The sequence below is a fragment of the Hemicordylus capensis genome, chromosome 9 (genome assembly GCF_027244095.1).
Source record: "Hemicordylus capensis ecotype Gifberg chromosome 9, rHemCap1.1.pri, whole genome shotgun sequence".
In the NCBI taxonomy this organism is placed as follows: Eukaryota; Metazoa; Chordata; class Lepidosauria; order Squamata; family Cordylidae; genus Hemicordylus; species Hemicordylus capensis.
In genome coordinates, this window is record NC_069665.1 from 6,039,811 (window position 1) to 6,050,798 (window position 10,988).

At 43.1% G+C, this 10,988-nt stretch overlaps 1 protein-coding gene across 1 annotated transcript in view; it reads left to right on the forward strand.

The window, feature by feature from the left end:
• GNAO1 (G protein subunit alpha o1) overlaps nt 1-9,868 on the forward strand; it is a 195,763-nt gene extending 185,895 nt beyond the window's left edge. The window contains exons 7-8 of the mRNA XM_053270466.1: nt 3,132-3,285; nt 6,237-9,868. Coding sequence (XP_053126441.1) covers nt 3,132-3,285; nt 6,237-6,424 — 342 coding nt within the window. The 3' untranslated portion in view covers nt 6,425-9,868. The remainder of the gene's footprint in view (nt 1-3,131; nt 3,286-6,236) is intronic.
• The last annotated feature ends 1,120 nt before the right edge of the window (nt 9,869-10,988 follow it).

A 10,988-nucleotide genomic window follows, 5' to 3' on the forward strand; every position in this document is an offset into this window, starting at 1 on the left:
GGTCTCATGTCTCTCATCCTTCACTTGGCAATGCCCCATAGATTCTTTACGAGTTTGCTGGCCAATCAAGCACAGTACACTGTATACTTTTCAGAGGTCCGATATTGTTCTATTCTACAATCCTGTCTTCTTGGTTCCATGTAATATTCTAATTTTCTGGGATTGTGGATTTGGGGTTTTCATGAGCTGTACGCCATGATCATCACAATTATAACAAATTAAGGCTTGACTTATCTCGCTTTGCATGTAATGCGTCTGTCTCATATATCAGTTTCACCTTTTAATTTGCATTACTGAAATTAATGGACTTTTGCACGATATTCTAATTTTCCGAGTTTCACCTGTAAGTGTAGCAAAGCTGCCTGTCATCTGTTTTCGATCTCTAGCGGGGTAGACGTTACCAAACATCAGTATGAGCATTCGTCCCCTGAGATGGGACCAATGTTTTGTGGGCCTGGTTCATGGACTGTGTGTGTGTGTGTGTGTGTGTGCACGCGCAAGGATGCTATTCATGTTGGAATAAACCACTGTCTGCAATTATCCATAGAACTACTGGACATCCTGCACTATAAACGGAGAACGGGTTTCCCATTTTGCCTAGATTCCTTCCAGGCATGAGGGGCAGCTTCGGATCTCTGCAAGAGAATTCTCAGCACTATCACACAGTTGCAAGTACTTCTAGACCTACTACTTGTACTTCCAAACCAGTTGTTGCTTTTCTACTTGCAACTGCATCTGGAACTGCAAGCCTCCTTCCAGAACAGACCATGCATGGAGTCAGTGTGCTGACAATTTAAGTGTGGGGAAAATATAGGTGGGCAACGGGTGAATTCGCCGCCCCCCCCCATCAATAAAGAGTGATTGAATGGGGTGTGGCAATCTCACTGAATACCCCAGCGGCAAACAACCTGAAGTTCCCAGAGGTCCATGGGAAAGAAGTCCCCTACTAATTGAACAAAAAAGTACCTTTTAAAAGTGGCGATTCTCTTTATTTAGCGGGGGGAGAGCAATGGGCCCTATCCAACCCCAGCACAGCTTCCTTCCTGTGGCTGTTTCTAGTGTCTATCTTATGTTTCTTTTTTAGATTGTGAGCCCTCTGGGGACAAGGAACCATTTTCCCTTCCTTCCTTCCTTCCTTCCTTCCTTTGTAAACTGCTTTGGGAACTTTTGTTGAAAGGGGGTATATAAATATTGGTAGTACAGTAAATATTCAGAGGAGGAGGAGCAGTGATAGGCACCATAAAACCTACATGGATACTATCAATCTGGTTTAAGCTTAGTCACACTGGCATACACAAAACCTGATCTATGCCAGTATCCCCTGCCTGCAATTATGAAAACAGCCGAAGATCCCCTCCCCTTTCTGTTATCAGCTCTCCTCTTATTCCTTATTCTGCTTTTGCAATGCGAGAAAGTAAAATCTTAAGTTTTGTCAAACTTTTTTGAAAGCACTATGTCATCATAACCTGGGTTACATGGATGGACGCAATCTGTTATGGCGATGTTGTCTGTATATATGATTGGGATACTTTCTCTTACATTCTTTAGGTTGTGCACCTAAATGTTCCAAATAACTACGTGTTTAAATATGTTCTATTTGTGCATCCATGTGTATTTATGGCTATGATTCAACAAATTATTTCAGCATGTGTCCCAAAGACTACAAAATGGTTTTTGAAACTAGTGAAATGCCCAAAGGTAGAAATGTTTATTGAATAGCTCTACTGTTCTTTGTTCACAGCTGTATATCCCCATATATTCATTTTTCACCTGCTTCCAGACCTAAGCATGGCAGTCTTTGCCTTGTTCCTTAATGTCTTGGTTGCCAGGTTTGCAAATAGGTCTGAAATGAGGATGAGGATTGGTGTAATGGCTGTTGATGTCATGGAGTCACTGATGGCTCCTTACGCATGGGAAAGTGGTGTTATTCTTCAATGCAGTTCCAATAGGGTAGTGGCTTTTTTGGCAGAGGAGAGGTCTAGCAACAAGGTAAAGGACTGTAGGTTTTCGAAACATGGGCTGACATACCACTCAAGGGTCTGGCAGACCAGTAAGTTGCAAAAAAAATGTACAAACAACATTGCACAAGAGCAAGCTTATTATTTCTAACGGGTTTACCCTTGTGTAACATTGCATAATGTTTCTGTTTGTGCAGCTTGCATGCATGGAACATTACTGGGCTGCTGTACCCTTGCACAGTATGTCAGCCATGGTCTTTGTTTTCTTTTTCCCTCACACTGATTATATCTTTTCTGTTCACCCCAACAAAATGGATTAGGAGAGGAAAAGGTGGACGGATCAAAACAGAGGCAGCAGAAGTGTGGGATACTAACAGGAGCATTGAAACAATAGCCAGCAAGAGAGCAGAAAAGCATATTATAAACAAGAAATAGAAATAATATTTCTAGAAATATTATACATTATTTCAAGAAATAATATACATCAGTTTAGCCCAAAAGCTTTATAGAAAAACCAGGTCTTGATCTAATGTCTGAAGGGCACAGTGTACAGATTTTTCCCGTAGTTTCTTGGGGAAACTAACAACCCCAAAAAACCAGCAACTTTTTCATACCGGATATACAACGTCCTTGCTCTATATGGCAGCGATTAAATTAGCAACAAGGCATTGGAAATGTGGACGGCACCCTGCTGTCCACGTAGGGCCTGCGGTGTGATGATGCAGGAAGTGTGGAAGCACACTTCCGAGATACCTCCTGACCCTGTTGTAGGGTCGAGTCTGGAAATCGTCCTGGTGAACTTGCTCACAATTTTATGAATTGAAAGAATTTTATGAATTCAGAATTTTATGAATTTTTCATGCAGCCTAATAAAGGTCCTGCTTTATTATTGTTTGCATCCTTATAATGCAGTGCATCTTACCAGGAAAATCTTGTTGAAACATCGTATAAAAATACTAGGTGGATGATCCCTATAAACATACTGCTACCTATTTTTCTTGTCTTCACTGCCTCATGAGCTGTAGCTATTCTGGTTTTGGCAAACATGCTTCTTTGACCATTTCTCAGTGCTAGTTTGGGAATAATTCTCTTTCCCTCAGCCTAACCTTTCTGTTTCTCTCTCTCTCATTCTTGGTCTGTCCTTTCCTTTTTCTTTTCTGACATGTGCCACAGAACCGCATGCATGAGTCTTTAATGCTCTTCGACTCCATCTGTAACAACAAATTCTTCATCGATACCTCCATCATTCTCTTCCTCAACAAGAAAGACCTGTTTGGTGAGAAGATCAAGAAGTCACCTCTGACCATCTGCTTCCCTGAATACACAGGTATGGGCTGCTTAAGGACCCCCAGGCGAAGCAACCACAGAGCAGTGGACGCGGCAGAGGAAAGAGTGAGGGCGGGGGAAAGACTGTGGCTCAGTGTAAGCCACCCTGCCCCCAGCCCCTTAATCCAGCCCTGCTTGAGAGGTATATCCCCTGGAAAATGGAATTCACACTGGCTATTTGGTTACCTGTCATCTGCACCAGTCTCAGCCCAGGAGTGGTCCAGGACATTTGCTGCCTTAGGCAAATATGATGCCTCCTCCCCTGCAATCAGGTGCTCCACATCCTCGGGCCCCTCAGCAGTGACATATGGGCACTCCCAGGCTATGCCACCCAGATAGTGGCAGCAGGAGGGGAAAATGAACAACATAGTGTAGTGGCAGTTGGTGGCATGAAGGTTCGTGAGGCAGGACCCCCGGGGGGGGGGGGTTTGGCACCTTCCACCCGCTGTGCCCTTCCTTGTGCCCATGCCTGAGACAATAGTCTCACCTTGCCTCATGGAAGGGCTGACCCTGTTCCCATCCCTTATATTTTAAAGCCATTTTTTGCATGCCTGATATCTGAAAAACACAAACATTTCCCAGTATTGTCCACCACAAACTGCATGTTGAGAGGGCCCCATCATTCACTTGGTTTGTATGTGAGGATGCTTTTAGCCACTTGAAGAAAAAAATCTCCTTGCTATTCCTATCCTTGATATTTTAAGCCATTTCCCCCCTCCCTCCAGGCTGATTTCTAAAAAATCCAGAAAATCCCCAGATTTGTCCACCAAACTCAGCATGATGAGATCAGCATGATGAGATGATAAGCATCATGTCGAAAGCTAACTTGCTTTCTAGCTGAGGTGTTATTTAGCGACTCCAAGACAAATCTACTTCCTATCCATATCCCTTATACTTCTAAGCCATTTCTCCCCCATTATTGTTTGTTTGTTTGTTTATCTGTTTATTTATCAAATTTGTACACCGCCCCAAACTTTCATCTCTGGGCGGTTAACAATAGCACAAAACAAGTTAAAAACATATACAAAAAACCTAAAACAATTTAACAAATTTAAAAGCAACCAGAGATTAAAACCTAAAAAAATTTAGGAAGCTGACAAAGCTTGGGCGGAAAGATGGGTTTTCAGGTGTTTTTTTGGAAATTGCCAGAGATGGGGAGGATCATATCTCAGCAGGGATCGCATTCCACAATTTCGGGGCAGCAACCGAGAAGGCCCGTCTCTGTGTAGCCACCAAACGAGTTGGCAGTTTATGAGGTGGCAGCCACACATATGAGTCTGGCACATTAATGGAAATTCTTCATCTGGAGAGAATTTTGTAGCAAAAAGCAATCTGTATAAACATGTCAATGACTTTACCAGGTTGTTGGTTTTTTTTACACTATGCTTCCCAACAATAATCCTCAGTGGTTGCCATGATGCACATTCTAATGGAGTCGCAAGAATCCATGGGGGTCTGCAGCAAAGCCGCAAGATAAACCCTGATGCTTTTAAAAGCCAGTGGCTGTGGAAGCAGGGTTGCCATGCTTATCCCCATAGCCGGCAGTTGGGATGTACGCGGTAATGCTGCTCCATTAGACTGAGCATCATGCCAGCCTGTACACCTGTATAATAAAATATACCATATTTACTCGAATAGAAGATGACTCTGAATCTAAGATGACCCCCTTAAAAAATAGAGGTGAAATACAGGTTATACCTGTATTTTCCTGAAACGAAGACAACCCTGAATTTAAGATGACCCCCTCATTTCTAACATCAAAGAACCTGGAAAAAACCTTGTCTTGGATTCAGGTAAATAGTACAGTATAATATAAGCTTGTGTGCAAATTAAAATGGTATGTTATAAACCACCTCATGACCTAATCTGAATGCCATCTTAATTTGTGCTGCTCCTTTTTAGAGAGAATACTTGGAGTACAGTTCTGGTCATACTCTGTGTACAGTTCTGGTCACCTTAAAAATGATATTATAGAACTAGGAAAGGTGCAGAGAAGGACAACCAAAATGATTGGGCCCTTGTAGCTTAGAAAGAAGGTGATTAAGGGGGGATATGATAGAGGTGTATAAAACCATGCATGGCATGGATAAAGTGGGTAGAGCGACATTTTCATCTCTTTTCCCGTAATAGTAGAACCTGGAGCTAGCTGGTGAAGCGAAATGCTGGGAGAATTAGGGCAGACGAAAGGAAGGTCCTAAAGGGAGGGCCTTCTCTACACGTCATGTAGTTCAGCGATGGAATTCGCTGCTGCCCGATGTTGTGATGACCACCAAACCAGACAGGTGTTTTTTAAAGGGTAGGATACGGCTTTCAGTGGCTAATAGCATGGCTAGCTGTACGTTTCCATCAGGGTCAGAGGGGGTGTGCCCCTAGGGATCCGCAAGGGGAGAGGGTGTTGCCTTCTTTCCCCCACTTGAGGGCTTCCCTGATGGCCACGGTGGGAAGCAGGATGCTGGACTAGATGGACCTTGGGCCTGATCCAGGAGGGCTTATCTTCTTAGGTTCCTATGAATAACTTGGCAGCAAATGGCAGCAACAAGCAGAGAGACACTATTGTCCAGCATCTGGGTCCCATTTTGGACTTTGCAGGCTGCATCCAAGGTCGGGACAGCCACCAGTACATCTGAAGGCAGCTTGGTAGCAAAGGGTTAGCAGGAAATATGGGGACCGCCCTGTGCCTAATGGGATCCCATGCCTTTTGTGGACGTTGGTTCCCTTGGCCTCTGTCTCATTGGAGATTAATCCACAAGGCTTAAGTGAGGGAGCAGAATTATTCGGGGTAGCCAGCACCTGTACCTGGTTGGCCCCTATGTGAGGGGGGATGCTGGATTGGATAGGCCTTTGGTCTGATCCAACAGGGCTTTTCTTATATTATCATGTTCTTTAAAATCCTCAGTAGCAGTTGACTGGAAACAAAATTCTTCCACCCGCCCTCCTTCTGTCTGTTTGTAGGTCCCAATACGTACGAGGATGCTGCAGCCTATATCCAAGCACAATTTGAAAGCAAAAACCGCTCGCCAAACAAGGAGATTTACTGTCACATGACTTGTGCGACGGACACGAATAACATCCAGGTGGTATTCGACGCCGTCACCGACATCATCATTGCCAACAACCTCCGAGGCTGCGGCTTATACTGACCCCTTTTCTCCCTCTCATCCTGTATAGCAAGCAACTTATTTGGAAACAATCACAGCGAGAGGAAAAATAAAATAAAATATTTTGGGGGAAAGGCAAAACAAAATATGAATCTCTCTCTCTCTCTCTCTCTCTCTCTCTCTCTCTCTCTCTCTCACACACACACACACACACACACACAGACACACACACAAAATAATAATGAATCATAGAAGTTGGTAAATAAAAGGCATAATGAAAAGTTTTATATATATATACACACACACATATACGTATATACATATACGTATATGTATGTATGTGTATCGAAAACACACACTTTTTTTGTTTGCCTCAAAGAGCTCTGGATAGAACTAATGTCCCTGATAAGCCCTGACTTCCGGCTAAAGTAACTAAAGTAGAGAAATCACTGTAAAGTTCAGTTTTTCAAAAAAAAAACACAAATAAAAAATAAGCCAAGACATCAACTAAGCCAACCACTGAATTTTTCTAAACTATCTACCCATATATTTGAAGCATAAGATATCCTGTGAGTTTTAAAAGGAATCAACTTTCTAAAAAAAACAAAACAAAATGTGGTAATGTTATTTTTTTAAGAATTGTTTGTGCATAAGGGTGCTTTAGGGGATAGGGTAGGGGAAAATATTTCTTTTTTTCCTGGTTCCTATGATTTTTTTAAAGGTACCACCATCTGTGGAAATGTCCCATCACCGCTGCTTTGTTGGAGCGGGTGGGCTTCCAGGATTTCTCGGCTCTGTTAAGAACATGAGAAGAGCCCTGCTGGATCAGGCCCAAGGCCCTTCTAGTCCAGCATCCCGTTCCCTACAGTGGCCCACCAGATGCCTCTGGGAAGCCCATGGGCAAGAAGTGAAGGCATTCCCTCTCTCCTGCTGTTGCTCCCCTGCAACTGGGATTCAGAGGCATCTTGCCTCTGAGGCTGGAGGTGGCCTATAGCCCTCAGACTAGTAACCACTGATAGAGCTCCATGAATTTGTCTAAGCCCCTTTTAAAGCCGTCCAAGCTAGTGGCCATCACCACATCCTGTGGCAGAGAATTCCATAGGTTAATTATGTGTTGTGTGAAAAAGTACTTTCTTTTGTCAGTCCTAAATTTCAGCTCCCGTGTGGTCAATTAACCTATTAAATTGTCAGCAGGGGAAATGCAAAAGGGGGTTAGGGCTACTTTCCCCCCATAATAAGATGACAGGAGAGTACCCTTATTGGCTATGAATCCTGGACTTGCAGAATGTAACTTCTTCCCACGCCAACGTGCAAGAAGTTGGATGCCTGAGTTCGTCCTTTTTTTACACCAGTGTGGAAGACTGCAAGGCAGAGGCGGGTTCCTCTCAACAACCTGGAAAGTTGCACCTGAAATAGCATCCCTTTGAGGCAAGGCAGTGGCAACCTTTCTCCATGAACAGTGAATTGTCTGTGCCAAGCTCACTATTTTGGTGAGGTAGTAGGGAGAATCCTTTGGCCCCCCCTTAAACAAACAAACAAGCCCAATTTAAATATATTTTCATTTGGCTCCAGTATGGGGCTTAACCCACTTTCTAAAACATTTGATTCTAGCTTCCCTGTTTGAAAATGTCCTCTTCGCTAGTAACATGACCACTGTGTTTTAGGACCACACGGCCTTCCTGGTTGCCTTGGAGTTTGATGTTCATTGGAATGGTGGCTGTTTATAGCATTCCACAAGATGCTATAAAAACCTGGTTTTAACCACACCCAAACAAGCAAAAAGAGATTAAAAAGAAAGACTAGAAACAAAGGATTTCCCCTTTGTGTGCTTCATTAGGAAGGAAAGAACTGAAAAATCTCCCGCATTGCCCCAACTGCTTTATTTCCAACGCACACGCACGCACGCACGCACGCACACGCACACACACACACACACAACGCCATTATGAACTCATTCTAAGAGAGGCTTTCTCCATTTGAGTTGGTTTCAATTTCAAGTTGGCAGGGGTAGGGGAGTGCCATGATCCCAGCAGAGGACTCTGTGGCCTCGGTGGAGATGAAATACCATTGCAGACCTTTAGAATCCTAAAGGCTGTAAAAATGCAGACCCTGAAGGCCTTCCAAAGAAACTCTTCCAGCTCTCCTTCATCAGCCCAGAGAGCTCAGGAATGGCCTGTCCTTTGCCCAGCGTGCAGCGTGCACCTGCGGAGATGCAGCAAAGGATGCAGGAGTGGCTGGGGCTTTCAGTCCTGCCTCCCAGTTTCCCCCTCCCCTATTACAGGTGCTGTTTTTTGTCCACAGGGGTGGGAGAAGAGAGGCAAACTTCTTCCGTGGCCCCTGCATCCCACCTATCTTAGCCGCGACCTGACAGGGAGATGTGATTGGCAGTATGTCTAGCCAGGGGAAAAGATGCAAGTCCAAACCAATGGGAACATTCTGTGGCTACTTTCATATTCGCTGCCCCTGTTTTATTGCTGTCTGCGTAGTTGCCCACTCCAGATTGGCATCCAGAAACATGTTCTTCATGAGAGCCTCTTGTGTACATCGTAATCCAACAGGCCTGCCTTCCAAGTGGACCAGGCAACCAGAAAGGGATGCAACTTCCTTCCTAGTTTAATACTGATTCATTGTTCTGAATTGTCTCATTCACTCTCTGGATTTGTATTTAAGAAATAATAAGCACAGCTGTCACTGGGCCCAAGTGGCCAAAGTTACCTAAATGCCCTTGTTTTGACCTTTTTGCTCTAAGGGACATGGTGTATGGTATACCCGTTCTCTTTCCTTTCTCTTGTTTTCTGTTTCACCGTCTCATTTTTTTTAAGTGGGTTAGTTTGGGCTGGGAGGGTCCTTTCTCTCTCTTTTTTGGTTCTGTTCTGACTTAAAAAAAAAAAAGATTTCCACGCTTCCCTCACTTTTCTTTGTGCTGCTTTTATTTTCCCCTCCTTCCACTCCTCCTTTTTCGTGAATGGTGTTTCTCTCTCTCTCATGTAGGGATGTTCGTGCTGCAAAAAAGAAAAACAAAAAAAATGACAAAAAACAAGAAAAAAGAAAACACTTTAAAAAAAACTTAAAATACACAAAAAATGACCAAAAAAAGAAAAAGAAAATCAAACAAACAAAATCGAATGTAGTGTTTACATTATTTTAAAAAACCACCGTTTTCATGACCAACCCTTTGTCATTTCTACTTTGATTAGCAATCAGGCATCTTCACGGTTTCACTTTTAAGAGGTACCTTTCTGGAGAAAGTCAGACGCACCTGTTTCAATGAAAAACTGAATAAAATAAAGAGGAAAACTAAAGTGTGTGTATATATATATATATATATATATATATATATATATATGCGCGCCAGGTCTTTCTAAGCCTTTCTAATACCAATCAGTGAAGTTTCTGTGATCTATTAGACACTGCCAAGTTATTTCTCTGACTAATGGAAAAATTCATGTGTAGCTTAATAAAGAGAATGTTTGTCTGTACCACCAAGGTTCTCCCGCGCTCACTTTCTGTTTGTTTTAGTGTCATCGTTTCCTCTTTTATTTTATTTTTGAAGCAGGGCTGGGGAAGAAAAGAAACTCTTATTTCCTTTTAGTTATTCCAGAAACATTTGGGGGGGGGGGCTTGTTGGACCTGTACTTCATAAGGATATCTCCAAAAGAACCATCAGGGTGTACAAGATAAGACAATTAAATATGTCCCAAAGAAAGCTTAATCCTGCGCATCATATAAATTATGCCAATGAAGCCATTTTTCAAATTTTGTATAATTTAGTCTGCATTTCTATTTTTTCTCATACTTTATTCTGATTTTTCTGATCACAAGGAGGGCAAGAAATATTCAAGGCACTGATCTCAGGACTGCAGTCAATCACAAGCTCTATGTGAGCCAGCGGTGTGATGCAGCTGCATAAAAAACTAATGCAATTCCAGGCTGAATTAATAGTTCTGCTTTATTTTGTGCTGGTCAGACCTTATCTGGAGTACAGTGTCCAGTTCTGTGTGTTGCACTTTAAGAAGGATGTAGACAAATTGAAATGGGCCCAAAGGAAGGCAAAAAAGATGGCCAGGGACCTGGAAAACAAGCCCTATGAGGAAAAGTTGAAGGAACGAAGTATGTTTTGCCTGGAGAAGATAAGAACGAGAGGGGAACAGAGCTCTGCAAAGACCTGAAAGGCTGTCTTCACATAGACAAGGGCAAAGATTTGTTCTCTGCTGTCCCAGGAAGCAGAACCAGATCTAATGGGCTTAGGTTACAGGGAAGGTAGATTTGGGTTGAACTTTAGGAGACATTTCTTAACCATAAGAGCAGTTCAACAATGGAACCAATACCCTGAGAGATGGTGAGTTCTCCTTCGCTGCAGGTCTTCAAACAGAGGCACCCATTGGGAATGCCCTCTCTCTGGATTCCCTACATTAAGCAGGGGGTGGGCTAGATGCCCTTCAAGGACATTTCCAACTCTATGGTGCCTAGTCCCCAACCATTAGGAATCTCTGTCACCCTTCTGGTTTCTGAGATTTCCACAGGTTTTGCTGTGCAGCCCTAAAGGCTAAAAATATGTTTGCTTTTTAATGTACACTGGAAATCGTTGGGAACCTAGTTTCTACTC